The sequence below is a fragment of the Periplaneta americana genome, chromosome 10, assembly GCF_040183065.1.
Source record: "Periplaneta americana isolate PAMFEO1 chromosome 10, P.americana_PAMFEO1_priV1, whole genome shotgun sequence".
In the NCBI taxonomy this organism is placed as follows: domain Eukaryota; kingdom Metazoa; phylum Arthropoda; class Insecta; order Blattodea; family Blattidae; genus Periplaneta; species Periplaneta americana.
The window spans coordinates 163,203,981-163,220,483 of NC_091126.1; the positions used below are offsets into that span (position 1 = coordinate 163,203,981).

The 16,503-nt window shown below is 35.5% G+C and overlaps 1 protein-coding gene across 5 annotated transcripts in view; it reads right to left on the reverse strand.

Annotated features, from left to right (window-relative positions):
* Positions 1–5,396: 5,396 nt before the first annotated feature.
* CRMP (Collapsin Response Mediator Protein) overlaps positions 5,397–16,503 on the reverse strand; it is a 747,709-nt gene continuing 736,602 nt past the window's right edge. For all 5 annotated transcript variants that reach the window (XM_069838352.1, XM_069838349.1, XM_069838350.1 and 2 more), the window contains one exon: positions 5,397–11,747. In XM_069838352.1, coding sequence (XP_069694453.1) covers positions 11,665–11,747 — 83 coding nt within the window. In that variant the 3' untranslated portion in view covers positions 5,397–11,664. The remainder of the gene's footprint in view (positions 11,748–16,503) is intronic.

Below are 16,503 nucleotides of genomic sequence, written 5' to 3' on the forward strand. Positions count from 1 at the left end.
TGCTATGGGAAATTTTTGCAACATTATCTAATGGATAAAGCTATGTAATAACTAGGCTTCGTAATCCAGCTACCTAAAGACCGAAGTTAAAGACACATTGGGTATATAGTACGGCGAACACAGGTGATGCAACGGATAAGGATATAAACAAACAGGTCTTCGCTTCGTGTTCGTGGAGTACAGTCAACTCCCGACATTCTGAAGCTATAGGCCTACTAGTAAACACATGCTTGAGCCGTGATGTTCATTTTCATTGTGGTCTTTGCAGTGAATAATAACGTGCATTCGTATGTTACGGAACTTGAACATATGCAGGTGTCACTTGAAATGATTTTATATTGCAAGAAATTCTTTTAATAACACATGACGTTATTGGTGCATGAATTAGTAGAAGAATTCCTATTGTCTGATATTTGTTCATGTTTCATTAGAATATTGCATATTTCGCTCATCACTGAAAACCCACTAAGTTAATTCAGCGTTTATCAAACTATGGTCCGCAGACCACCTGTGGCCCTCGAAGTCTGCCCTTGTGGTCCTTCAAAAAAGACAGAAGAAAAAATAAAATTCGAACGAATTGCATATCACACTGTAGCTTAAAATCTGAGAGTTTGAAAATGACACATGGCAATAAAATTTCACTTTCTCTCCCAGTACTGACATAATTATGTAATTTTTGTCCACACCTGTGGAGTAATGGTCAGCGCGTCTGACTGCAAAACCAGGTGGCCCGGGTTCAAATCCCAGTCGGGGCAAGTTACCTGGTTGAGGTTTTTTCCGGGGTTTTCCCTCAACCCAATACGAGCAAATGCTGGGTAACTTTCGGTGCTGGACCCCGGACTCATTTCACTGGCATTATCACCTTCATATCATTCAGATGCTAAATAACCTAGATGTTGATACAGCATCGTAAAATAACCCAATAAAATAATAAAAATAAATATATTTAATTTATTACCCTACCCATCTATCGACTTCCCACTCTACTCTCAGCAACAAAAGAGGGATTTAAGGCACTGTATACGTGGTGTATCTCGACATCTTTTCCCTGCACATCTGGTGCCGCGCCTGTAACCCAGCCAGGGTCCACCCGAATTCATAACAGAGGACCAAAGTACCGAATCTTAATTCAATTTTAAAATATATGTATACTGGTATTAAAATAGACTACGAAAATGATAAATTTGCTTTCGAAGGGAACAAGAATAAGGTGGTCCGCGGAACTGTTCTGACTTTAAAAAGTGGTCGCCACTTCACAAAGGTTTGAGAAACGCTGCACTAATTTACTACGTATTTTTCTAGAAATCCCCTCAAATGCAGATTATTTAATTTATTAATTGGGATGTTGGCACTGAACATCATGGTAGTGCTACACAAATCCACGCTAAACATGGATTTAATATCCTAATTATTTTCATATTTTGATGGTACTGGTTCCTTTGCATTATGGCAACACAATTTCGTGGCTTTTGATATAATTGCAGTGTCTTTCAGTGCGCTGTTTTTTGTCACTTTTAGGTCTATTTTACACAATATATATGTCTGTATTGTCTGTATTCGCAGTGAAAATATTAGTTCAAATATCCTCAACTATGTCCTGCAATATTACATGCTTGAGCGTCTTATCTAAGGCAATGAACCTTCAATCAGCCACAAAGATGTAATTATTTAAATAATACGACTAGTAAGAGCAGTGATCGATAAGACTACTCACTATGACTGCGTCCCAGCTTCAACTTATTACAGCGAAAGGTATAACGTGCATAACTATTTTGTATACTAACATACCTATACCTGTGCTGTTACGTCACATATATTTCGAATCAAGCAAACTCCATTCCAGCTTATAGGTAGCTGAATTACGAAGCCTAGTAATAACGTATATATTAGATCAGAGGTCTCCAAAAAGCGTATCGTCATTCGTACTCTCGATGCTGCCCGCCGAACACAGTGTGCTGTAAGGCTAGAGCAGGGGAAGGGACTCATACCTCAACACATGGGAGCGATCAGTGGGGGATCGGGGAACGATCTGCTTATGTTTACAAATAATAATATCAAAAGAATAAAAAATATCATACGCTGGTATGAGCCCCGTCTGTTGCTATTGACACAAGCCATTGCAAATTCAACCTCTTCTGTTCTATGGTGCCTTTCAGTGCCTGGAAAAGTTCTTCTCTAGTTGTATTTTGTAATTAGATCTAGAAGACATTCAGACACAGTAAAAATGTTCATTAACTCCTTGGATGAAAATGGCTAGGTGAGCTTTGTCATTTCTATCTGTGCTTTCATCCAATGCAAGTGAGTAAGCTACAAACTGGTTAATTGTGGTTTCGACTTCAGATTCAATTACATTTACAATCTTGAAATTCCTTCTCTGAACTGTAATTGGAAATAATTTAATTTTCTTAAACTTTGACTTTGTTCTGGATATAGTATTTTAGTAACGTCCTGTATGCACGATTTTACAAATGATACTTCTGAAAGGGCTTCATTGATATTCCAATATTCCAGGCTAAAACACAGTTAGCAAGAAGATTTTTTATTTAATACCGAGGACACGTGTGTGGTTTTTGTTTGTATTTTCTTGTTTTTTATTTATCAAAATATTTGTAGGCCTACGCATTTCACCTAAAATTAAACGAAAAACTATATGTTTGTCATGTGGAACTGAGTGTAAACGTATTGTAATATACTGTACTGATTATTATGTATAACCAACGGTTATATAGATAGCCCCAAAATAAAGTATTTTCACATGTCCAACATCCCTGTAATTGTATGATATCTTTTGTGAAGAATCGAATAATGTCGTCGCATGTTGAATTTTAACACACCCTTAAGAATTTTCGAAGAAATAAAGCATTTCACACTCTCCCCACTAACACAAAAAAGCTTCTCTTCCTATTCATCCTTGAATGTAGGCCTACTATGTCCATGATTAGAAGACATTGTGAAACGTTGGAACACGCTGACCAACACAATAATAATGGCAGTCCGCCACTGCTCTCCGTTTGCGCATAAACATTGAGTACAGTCAGAGCAGTGTATATTGGAGGGTACCGCATTCTTTTGGTCCGACAAATGCCGACACGGCGGCCATATTTACTCCTGCGGAGAGACAGTTCACCGCAAGACTAGCCTAGGAACACAGGTTTCTAGTGTGATATTCCTCGTTATCTTGAAGAATGCCATGTTGTCATGCAATTAATCAATGTGTAATCAATTGCTGTTGTACTGAATTAGCATTACAGCTTATTGTCTATGCGGGTGACATGAATATATTAGGAGAAAATACACAAACTATTAGGGAAAACACGGGAACTTTACTGAAGCAAGTGAAGCGATAGGTTTGGAAGTAGCCTATCCCGAAAAGACACGGTATATGAGTATGTCTCGTGACCAGAATATTATATGAAATGGAAATATAAAAATTAGAAATTTATCCTTCAAAGAGGTAGAAAAATTATTATATCTTGGAGCAACAGTAACAAATATAAATGACACTCGGGAGGAAATTAAACGCAGAATAAATATGAGAAATGCTTGTTATTATTCGGTTGAGAAGATTTTGTCATCTGGTCTGCTATCAAAAAATCTGAAAATTAGAATTTATAAAACAGTTATATTACCGGTTGTTCTCTCACTTTGAGAGAGGACCAGAGGTTAAGAGTGTTTGAGAATAAGGTTCTTAGGAAAATATTTGGGGCTAAGAGGGATGAAGTTACAGGAGAATGGAGAAAGTTACACAACGCAGAACTGCACGCATTGTATTCTTCACCTGACATAATTAGGAACATGAAATCCAGACGTTTGAGATGAGCAGGGCATGTAGCACGTATGGGCGAATCCAGAAATCCATATAGAGTATTGTTGGGAAGCCGGAGGGAAAAAGACCTTTGGGAAGGCCGAGACATAGATGGGAGGATAATATTAAAATGGATTTGAATAGATGGGATATGATGGTAGAACTATATTAATCTTGGTCAAGATAGGGACCGATGGCGAGCTTATATGAGGGCAGCAATGAACCTCCGGGTTCCTTAAAGCCATAAGTATAATGATGTAATATTTATAATTGGAAATATCAAGGTGGACAAAAGCGGACGTTGGAAACTATTCCAAACTGGTATAATACTGGCAATAAAAACAGTTCTTGATTTTCAAGAAATTGTCTTAATAAAGGGGACTTCAAATATCTTATGCTAGGCACATGCACTCAGGATGCGTTAGAAAATTTATTTTCTACTGTCCGTTCCTTAAATCCAATCCCGATGCAATAGAATTCAAAAACTGCATTACGATTCATCAGTTTTTCTAAGAAAAAAAAAAACGAAGCCTGAAAATTACGCAGTTTGCGATTCTGAACAATTAGTTGAGTTTCTAGGTACAGATGTAAGTAAACTCGAAACAGAAAGGTCTAGTGAAGATGAATGTGAGCAAAAGAAATTTATATAGGCTAAATTGTAATTTAACTGAAAATAGAAATATTGACTTGAGTGAACAACAAGCTCTTTACTATTTGTTGGGATCAGTTTTGTTCAAAATAAAACAAAATAAGTTATATAGTATTTGTAAAAACTGTATTTCATATCTAATAACTGATAACAGGGATGAATCTATAAATTTTATTAGCATATTCGTGACTCTCAAGTCGTACAAGGACCTGTCACTTGTATACCCTTGTAAGTTCGTGTTTGATATAATTCTAAATGCAGAAAAATGTGAAACGTTGGTAGAAAATGTATTGACACTAAAGGATTTCAAGTCTTTATTCATTAACATTTCAACTCATACGTTCCCAATTCTTTATAATATATTTTAAAAAGTCTTATCACTATTTTAGGACTAGAATATATGTATTTATTGTTAAGAAAATTGTATGTTATAGCAAATGTACAACAATCTGCTAAATGTGGCAGTCGAAATGTTGGTGTGAGAATTGCACTAGAAAATTGCTGATGTTATCCCTATTGAAATGGACATAACATAAATAAAAAAATGTTATCTCTCGTGAGTCATTTCACTATGACAATAATGTTTATTAATCCTTGTCTCCTGTGTTCAATAAATTACAACAACATGTATGATATCGCCTTTAATCACCATTGTTCTAGCATTACTGCTTATGCTTCTGTGCTGAGCAAGGAGTAAATATGGCTGCCGCCGTCGAGAATGCGGTACTCTCTAATATACACTGCTCTGAGTACAGTACAGGTGGGGATGGGTAAGGCAGAGCGTGCTCATTACGTACTGGCTTCGGTTCCGTTCAGGGTCTTACTTGAGAGTATGCTTTTGGAGACGTCTGTATTAGATCATACTTTCAAGAAATCAGCCCTAAGACAACATGGTATACAACGATATCATTTCGTACGGGGTCAGGAAAAACAAGAGATGAATCACAGTATTCAGTGCTTTAATGATAACTCTCCTGAGGAGTGAATATACAGAGAACAGACAACAGAGCTGACATGAGCAAGCTATCTCCTAACTAACCACCACAACTCGCTACAGTAAATCAGAACTTCATAAGCACCATGTTTTTGTTCTTCCTCGTGTAACAAAGTAAATACAAAATCTGAATATTCCAATTAAACAGTTTACTCTTAAGCATAACATGAACACTTACAAATTCAGCAGGGGGGAGATTAGGGAGGGGAAGGGTCTGTCTGTTATTCACACAGAACTTCTCATTTCCGGGAATCAGAAACACGATGGTTCAACTTAAATCCAAAAACTTACTGCTTTAAGCAAAATTCACATCACAAACAATTTCTGCAACAGGAAAACAACCTAGATTAAATAAGTACAATAACGTTCCAGCCATCTTATTACTACATGAATAAATATCCAAAACTTACGTACTGCCTTACATTAACAGTGACGGGGGCGAAGGAGAGGGAAGGTTAGGTTTTGGGTCAAAGGACTACACCAACAGACTTCTATATGCAATATCAATCAAGTGTAGAAAGAGGCAGTGCTTTGCTCCTTTCGAATTATTCTATATATCCAATCTAAGAAATAGTTTTACTCTTACTGCTACAAAATATGTCTGGTATAATTACGACTGTAGCAAGTAAAATGTAAAGTGTCATGTATTAAAACTCCTTTCACATTCAGGTCATTTACTTTATATCTGATTTACTGAGACCAAAACACAAATTATATAGCCAGGCTGCATGTATCGGATTCACACATAACTCAAGCAGTCTCATCTGCCTCATAACCATGACATGTCAGAAAATGGAATGTTTCAGGACAGAAATATCATCTCTCCCGAGGCATATGTAGGTAATCGACATTCCTCAAGCTATACTGTATTCATCTACAAGCAGATTGAAGAAAAATCCCACACGTTTTGCCTTCCAAAATCCATAGACGCATTATGTAATCTACAGATTTGAAATGTTAAGTTCAAAAATGTATATTATATTATATCTACTCGAATACCACAAAATTTATATATATATTTTTTTTTGGTTAAGGAAATTTAATTTTCAGTTCGGATGAATATTAAGTTCAATATTTAATGCAATATTCCGCATCATAAATGTATTGTCAATCCACATTTATGATAGAAAATAATTATGACACAGGTAAAGCTTCCTTTGGACACTTCCACTTTTCCCATGCCATTGTTTCACTAATTATTTTAGTGTTACAAACAGTGCCTAACCTCATACCACTGTTCATACAGGAGTCCATCTTAACAGTTGTTAATGAATATATTCTGGAACTCCTTCTTTACATCAAGAAAAATCTTTATGGCTTCACCAGTAGGATGGATAAACATGAGTATAATACTCGGAATAAAGAAAAACTGGACATACCATTTTGCAGACTATCCAAAGTTAAAAGTAGATGGGCTGTAGAATGTTCAACATGTTACCACAGGAAGCACTGGAAGTGTCACTTGACATATTCAAAGTCAAAGTGAAAACGTGGCTTCTTAGAAACCCATTCTATTCTGTGCAAGAATATTTTGAATTAGAAAATCAAGCTGTAGATATTTTTTAGGTTTCTTCCTCTGAATTTTATTATTATTTTGTAATATATTAGGAAATTCTCATAAATTGTTAAGTTAATTCTTGTTTTATTGTATATAAACGGAGCAAATCAAATAATATTTGTGATCAGTGTGTTACAATTTTCATCTAGATATTAGCCTATTTTTGATAATCTTGACTCTCAATTGTAAACTCTAAGGAGTATTTGTGATCATTGTGTTTTATGTTTAGTATTGTAATAGAAAAATTTTCATTTTTGCACGATAATTTCACACGTGTAATTTGACAATGTCATTAGCTTTTGCTATAACGACAGCTAATAAATACTATACTATACTATACCAAAGACATATTTGGCTAGTTACTTAAAATGAATACTGATTTTGTGTCTTGTGTGTAAGAGAGGGAAAAATATCTGAATTTCAAACTGAGTGTGTCAAATGTAATTTAAAACCTCTCTTATCTGTCTACGGCAAGTTCTTTTTTTTCCCCCCCCCAAAATTATTACAACGCAATTTTATATTTTGCATGTGATTTCCGAGATTTAGTATGGGAAAACGTTCTTATTATAGAGATATGAGTACAGATGGCAAGACACAGAACAAGTCATTTTGATAAAATATAAAAGTTTTTGTTCTAAAATTTATTCGATTTTAAATTCGAACAAGTATGTGGCATTTCTGTAAATATCATATAATTTACGTTCCTTTTTTTGCAATCATAATATTAAACCGCAGGACACTGCAGGGGGAGAGCTCTGCAATGTCCATCTTCCATTTTTTTTGCACATTCATTAGATTTTATAAAATCTAAGAAAATATAAAAGATTATTAGTCCTAGAAAAGTTTCAAGCATTTTCTCTTCATGCAATATTTATTCACTTGAAAAGATCAATTAATATTTAGCATAACATTCATTTCAACACGCAAGACTCAACAAATCTCCAGCTAGTTTTGAAGGGACGAGCAAATTATTCTGTTACGAGGACACAATTAAGGAATTCACAGTCATTGCTTGCTAAGAAATAGAAATGTGTGAGCATTGCAGTTTTGATTCAAACCTTGATGGCAAATGCACTTATATACCAAAATTCTCGCTATTAAACACTGTGTGTTAAAAACTGTGTAGTGAATACTGTCAAAAAGTCTTTCATAGTTGGTGAATCGGAGTGGTCATTCTGTAATTAAAGAAAAAGCTTAATTTCACATAACTCACACATAACACAAATGCAATCTCGATAATATTTTAAGGGGCAGGACCTACATGAAATAACAACATTTGAACAAATATATCAAATCTTGTTATATACTGTATACCGGTATATAAATCGCTTTAACTGTGTAAATATTGTAAAAGAAAACCGCATCATGATATGACGACAAACAGCTGAACTGTTGTTATTTTTAAATGGTCATCCGTGGTCAGACTGTTAACTGTAGAAACTTATGTTCTCATTTCCGCAGAAAAGAATTCTACATTCTTCAAAGTGCAAGAACTCCAGAATTATTACAGATTTTCACTTGAAATTTACGTGACGGCTGTAATACAACGTAAAGAACAAAATGAACATTTCCAAGTGAAGAATATTTTTAAATTTTTATTTTCTTTAAGTTAGATATTAAAGTGATATTTGATCATTTTTAAAAACTCTGAATGAAATGTTTTTAAACTTTCCTACTCAGATTTGTTGCACGGTTCATAAGCTTTCATTTGAGCCCCAGAACATGCATTTATTTCAAAGGATGATGAAGTTAACTCGTTTTGTATCAAAACCTTTATTTTTCTTTATTTTTTTTACGTTTATGACTTCTGGTTGGTCTAAAAATTCAAACCGACATTTTAATCTTAATTTCCAAGACTTCTCGTCATTTACAGTCATTTAAATCATTTACAACCACAAAAAATTGTTTTTCTAGGTACTGTTCCTTAAAGAAAAAGGCACTTGCACTATGTGTGATTTTGTTAATTTCTTTATTAAGAAACAAATTAGATTTAAGCAGTCTCGGTATCAGCTTCTATGGAGTGCACAACGCACATTCTCACACGACTGAACTTTCTGCAGAAGCAGTACACTTAATGCAAACACTGCAATTTCCAAACCTTCTTAATTATCCCACTTGATAAAAATAAATGTACTGCTCTATAAAAATTATTACTTGTGTTAATAAAGTGTGAATAATGTTAAGAAAAGATATATAAAATAGAAATAATAACAAAACTCACACATCCCTATAATATGGTAGTGCAAGTTTAATGAAACGACCAACTGTATTATCTGTGAACCAAGGAAGGTATAAAAAGGAGCAAGATACATCGCAGTCTAAGTCTACGTATCAAAACTGTTAGGTTCTCAAACTATTCTTCATTCTTCCATCTCAGACAATTTCCTCTGAGTAAAAAATAGAAGTCTGATTTTTCCGTCAGTCTTGCATACTAAAATCGCTACCATTCTGAAATACAACTAACTTTTTTTTTTATGACTCAGCACTCAAAACCTCACATTTTCATTCTCCATCACAAGAAAATTGTGTGTGCTACAAAACACTCGCCTTAATTCAAATTAAAAAATTTCTTTCCTTTATTTGCATCTTTATTGAGCATAATTCCTGTGTATCGTATTTGAGAGGTTTGTAGTCACGCTGAAAATTAATCTTAAAATTCTCTCGGAAATTAAATATAAATCTCACCACGTTCCTCACCTTCATTTTCATATTCAGAACGTCATATATGTACCGGTATAAAAATTTTGCTGGTTATAGTTTTAATAAAATATCCTGAAGAGGGAAGGCACATTAAATCAATTCTCATTAACATCTGGAAGAATTAATGTGAAATGTAGTCTAGCAAATCCTACCACTCCATGTAGTAATCATTTGCAATTTGCTCTGTTTCTTGGTCACAAATTTTATAAAACAATACATTCCCTTTAATTTCAAGTGCAGGTAAAAATGTAGTTTGTAGGCTATAAACAGCCTCGAAATCTAAATTGTGAAAGAATAAATTCTTAGCACAAATTACAGAAATGTTTCCAAAGAGTAAAAGACGAAAACTTGACACACAGCTCTCCCAAATACATGATTCACAGCAATGTTGATTCTTTTTTGAGCTTTTTGCATTGCGTTTTGAATACTGAATGGTTATAATTATTGCAGATAAAGCTCAAAAAAGAACAACATTAATTACCTCAGGCCATAAAAGCCTGGATAAAATACAGAAAGAAACATAAACCAAAATTATACTTGGTGATGGTTAACTTAACTGGTGCAACAGCCCCAGATTTTGGTATATCTGAAGAACTAAGGCCACTTATAATATTATCTTTTATTATGGTAGTGTTTTAAAAATCACGGAAATCAGAACTAATGGGACATCAATTACCCGGATTATGCGAGAAAATTACATGGTATGACCAGAAATCTTTCCGACTGGGAGAATCCAAGTGCCAGATCTATATACCGTACCGATAATGGCTTCACGTTTAATACAAAACCAAATTGCATAATTTTCTTTCCTCCATTATCGGGGCTTTCCTGAGAAGGAGGGGGGGAGCATGAAACTTCAAATTGTAAACCACTCATTGCAAGTCTTATTAATGGCAATTCATTTCTCTCTCTCTCTCTCTGATGCAATAGTAGTCGTAGTGCTTTAAGTCTCTAGTAAGGTATGTTAAATGTGAAAAACACAAATTTACTTACTTTAATAAAAGACTTTTCGAAAATTTTGATTTATATTCTAGCTGCTATTCTGTATCAACAGAATAATAAGTCTCCATTCTATGCAAGCTTTATCTGTCTGGTGCTTGTTCTCCATAAATTGCATACTGAAATCTTTAAGCAATATTATTATAGTGCTATATCCAAGTGTTCACAAACTTGTGGCCATGCATGAAAGAAACAGTCTTCAAAGCTAGCGACGTTGCTAATTTCCAAGCTAATTCTTCACATTTTCCCTGTTAGGTATATCTAATCAAGATTTACAGGTTATCTTTTATTAAGGCTAGGTCTAAGACAAAAAAATAGGATTTTGCAGAAGGAAGATTCTAAACAAACTTAGTCTTCCATAATTTACTGACAGCCCCAGAATTACAAGGTTAGTGAATCCATCTAGCAATGATATGCAGTTCAAGTCTCAAGGTTAAAATGCCCACCTGATATTTGAGTAAACACTCGACTTCCTTGGAATTTCTTTAGCATACAGAAGGGTAGTGGAGGAACATTATGCACCAATTTGATTATGTCTTCAAGTTAGAAATTCAAACAAATGCCTTCTAATTCATATTTTGGCCCTCAAATGGAGAATGATGATTTCCATAACTGAATCTCAATCCAAAACTTATCTGTTGTGCTTATACGCAACAATTTCTTTCAAATAAAAATAAATCTGAATTTAAACAAAACCAAACCTTATATAACACAACATGCCAAATACATCTGTACTGGTATGCCATTATTACGATGATTTTGATTATTATAAAATAATTATAATGGTAATAATTATAATGATCTGTTTATATCATAAATATGAAACAGTCATAGTAGTAACTCTGCAAAAATGCTGATGAAATAAACATGTTTTCCCTGGCAAGTGGCATTTGGTCTATTCACACACAAGCAGAAGCTGATCTGATTGATGAAATTTTCCCAACACACACTGGATTCTTTCACCAGAAACCTCCTGATGACTGGCCACCAGGAGGATTCTTCACTCTGATACATGCCCTTGGAGCAGTGTCATCCAACTCGGCTGCAAGAAACCATAAGCAAATTAAAGTCTGAGAATTATTTTCTTACATCTAAGACATAGAAATAGGCTTCCACAAAATTCTGCGTGTCCCGCATTTGACATACATATGTCCTGTCTTTCACTCATGTATGTATATGGGTTGGGGACAACTCGCCACAGAAAATTGGCCACAGAGGCAACTAGCCACATAATTGAAATTCGTATCAAAGACAATTAGCCACAGATTAAAATTCGTATGAAAGGCAATTGGCCATATACTAAAATTCGCTACAACTTGTAATATATGAAGGCAATACTCAAATTCGCAACAATTTATAATACCATAAAATTTACTTATTCTTACGTTAAAAAGTGTTAAAACTGTTAAAAAAAAAAGTATATACCTTCGACAGACGGCCCGTTTCGACGCTATGTCACGTCATCCTCTTGAACCACTGGTGATCTTGATTCTACGATGTGCATTTGTCGATGGTAGGGGTGGGGGTATGTTTCTCCTATGGTGGGGGCTGGCTGTTTGTGTGTTATGATGTATTATGACGTCGAATAATGTGTGCGTATCAAACTGCAATTGTGTGTTAAGTATATATTGTGGGTATGCTATTGTATTCTTATATATTTCGTACTGTTCTAGGATGTTTAACTGTGAACTTTTTGGTGTGATGTGTAAAATTTCCATATCTGTTTCTATATTATTGTAGTCATGATTATTGTTGATAATGTGGTCTGCATAATTTGATGTGATGTAGGGTTTGGTTATAGCTTTAATATGTTCATTATATCTTGTGTGAGAGGATCTTCCTGTCTGTCCTATGTAAAAATGTGGGCAACTATTGCATTTTAGTTTGTAAACTCCAGTTGAATTATATTTATTTGAATGTTTAATGTGATTATTTAGGTATTTCTGTGTTGTATTATTTGTTTTGTATGCTAACTTTTATTTTATTTTTCTGACTGAAGTTGCAAATACAGAAATATCTAAATAATCACATTAAACATTCAAATAAATTTAATTCAACTGGAGTTTACAAATTAAAATGCAATAGTTGCCCACATTTTTACATAGGACAGACAGGAAGATCCTCTCACACAAGATATAATGAACATATTAAAGCTATAACCAAACCCTACATCACATCAAATTATGCAGACCACATTATCAACAATAATCATGACTACAATAATATAGAAACAGATATGGAAATTTTACACATCACACCAAAAAGTTCACAGTTAAACATCCTAGAACAGTACGAAATATATAAGAATACAATAGCATACCCACAATATATACTTAACACACAATTGCAGTTCGATACGCACACATTATTCGACGTCATAATACATCATAACACACAAACAGCCAGCCCCCACCATAGGAGAAACACACCCCACCCCTACCATCGACAAATGCACATCGTAGAGTCAAGATCACCAGTGGTTCAAGAGACACTGAGGATGACGTGACATAGCATCGAAACGGGCCATCTGTTGAAGGTATATACCTTTTTTTAACAATTTTAACACTTTTTAACGTAAGAATAAGTAAATTTTATGGCTTTAACAAAGTGTTAACGAGAACTTTAATCAATGAATTTATACTATATTTCTGTGGTAACACAAGACAAATCCAGAAGCTGTAAACTAATTCGGAATTATGGCGAAAGAAATTCGCTTCATAAAATCAGAAAGAGGCTCTGACAAATTAATATATCTTGGCTACATGTACACGAGACTTAGAGAAAATAAGAATGGAGTTGTTTTGCGCTGTGATATGCGTGGCGGTTGTAATGCAACAGTCACATTATCAGAAGATGGAAGCAGTGTCGTCAAAGAACCGTCTGAACACAAGAATCATTCTGCAGACTGGGGAAGGATTAAGGCAAAGGAATGTGTAGAGAACATGAAGGCAAGGGCGGGGACTTCCCGAGAATCAACGTCTGTCATTATTCAAAATGAGTTAGAGAGTATTGCAAGCGAAGCCAATGTGAATCTACCGAAGAAACCATCTATTAAAAAAACTGTGCGCTGTGCCAGGAAGCTGCACCTAACACCTGAACCAAGGAATTTTGACCAACTGAACGTTATAGCCGACAGATATACTAAGACCGTAAAAGGAGAAAGGTGGTTGTTGTATTTTGAACTGGAGGACAATGTGAAAGTTATCATATTTGCCACTAATTCACATTTAAATAAATTGTTATGGTCCCATTTTTGGATAATGGACGGGACCTTTATGTCCGCTCCTTCAATCATGCTGCAACTTTACACTATACAATATGTCAATGTACAAGGGGAATGGATACCTGTAGTAATGATGCTGATGGAACGGGAAACCGGGGAGGCGTATGACACACTCTTTCGAGTATTGAAACGAGAAGTAGGACGACGTTTTGAAAATCAATTAAACCCAAGATTCATATCTATTGATGACGAAGTAACTGTTATAAACGTAATCAAAAGTGAATTTGACGGAGTTAAGTTAGCTCGTTGTCTTTTTCACTTAGCCCAGTTTTTCTGGAGACGGCTTCAGACCGAAGGATTGGTGCAGCAATATAATGTTGAAGAAAATTCAGAATTGAGGCACAGTTCTACTCGCTCATGGCAAATTGTCTATTTGTGGCGAATTGTTCCTATTACCAATTTTCTGTGGCCAATTGTCCCAGTTACCAATTTTCTGTGGCCAATTGTCCCAGTTACCAATTTTATGTGGCCAATTGTCCCAGTTACCAATTTTCTGTGGCCAATTGTCCCAGTTACCAATTTTATGTGGCCAATTGTCCCAGTTACCAATTTTCTGTGACCAATTGTCCCAGTTACCAATTTTATGTGGCGAATTGTCCCTATTACCAATTTTCTGTGGCCAATTGTCCCAGTTACCAATTTTATGTGGTGAATTGTCCCTATTACCAATTTTCTGTGGCCAATTGTCCCTATTACCAATTATCTGTGGCCAATTGTCCCAGTTACCAATTTTATGTGGCCAATTGTCCGGAACCGGATGTATATCTATTAGTGCAGATTTCTTTTTTGCATCACAGGTTACTGCAGATTATAAATTATATTGTGGGACAAATCACTCTGTAAAATTAATGTGAATTTTGAAAATGTTAGAAAAAACATACTGGGAAAGAGACGTAGTTATTCCAGATATAATGGATGACATACCGTAAACTGGGGTTACTTTGAACACAGAGGAAACTTTGAACATTTTTTCAGAAAATCATAGGTTTCTACATGCTGCTCTTGTTACAGATGGAGGTAAATTTGGTATGAGAATGATTTTATAATAATTTGCCTTCATCTATAACAAGTGCAGCATGTAGAAACCTAAATATGATTTTCTGAAAAAAAAAAAAAAAAATGTTCAAAGTTTCCTCTGTGTTCAAAGTAACCCCAGTTTACGGTAGTTATTAACAACATGGTTTCAGACAGTGATTGTGGAAGGTTCTGCAGTTCTGAAACTTCATTGTGTTTCCTGCATTAGTAGTATCTGCAGTTGTCTCTTTTCTTCACCCTCTTGTCAGTACTAAGTGCCATCACAGTGACTCGAGGATGGAGAACTCTGAACTGAACCTGTACTATTCACGTTGATTACCGAGGTGGATAGATAAATAAATAATTAACGCAGGAGAAGGCGCATAGTGGGGGGAAAAGACAGCACTTTAATTTAAATCTTCACTACTTTAATGGCAGGAAACCTCTGACCACCTCACTCTTTCATATCCTTAATTTGTGCACCTGAAATAAAGTTGTGCTCTATTCTGAACAGATGGTTGTTCTTTTTACAGCACGGTGTTTTTGACTGAGTGCGCTGTCTCATGTTATAACACGAAAATGCATTTCCCCGTATCCCAGTAAGGCGTGCGTTGCACTAAACTAGCAACACTGTGATGGCGTGACTTCTCCACTCCATCATAATCTTAATTAGAGCATTGTTGACATTTCGTGTACTTGCAACACTCACAGCTGTGCACTTATAATTAAGTGCTCTGTGTTGTCGAACAATTCTCACGTTATAAATAACATCTTACTTTTCTGGTGTGTGGATAAGCTTCAGGGCTTCTACAGCGTTGTCTTGGTGTAATTGGCTGACATTTCGACCGCTGTGTTGTGACAATCTTCAGAGCAGTTGTTGGATAAGGAAATAGTCGAAAAATCGAAAGAGAATTGGGAGGACAAATTTAAAAGGTACGCAAACGCGTCCTTCCAAGGGGTTGGGGGCTGTACAAAACTAAATATGTGAGCTCCAAGCCTGTTGGCCACTAGTCTCACTCCGGGTTACGCTGCTCCACTGAAGGAGCTCTAGAAAATTTTGAAGGGGAAGCCGAAATTGGACGTAACCTCTTAGGTACCACATACGCGAGGGGGACTTAACTTGATATCAATAAAAGGAAAGGAGTTCTTTTACACTTTATTAACCATTCAAAGCCAGGGGAATTTCTTAAGGAAATAGTCTGCCAGCTCTTATATATATAGTAGTCTCGTTGGGGGGAGTACTTGCTGTGATAGGTCGTAGGTTCTCCTTCTGGCATCTGATTGGTCCTATGTTGTCCAATCCGGTTGAGGTCTGTATAAAGAGGAGTATTCATATTAAATACTGGCCCTCATAAGGTCCGAAAGAGTGACCTTGATACCGTGCCCGATGTCCAGATGAAGGGGGGGGGGCGCCGCGTACATGTGGAGACCTGGTTTCTCGTTCCTAAGTATAGGTCGTAGGTTTTCTTTCTGGTATCTGCTTGGTCCTACATGGTCCAAT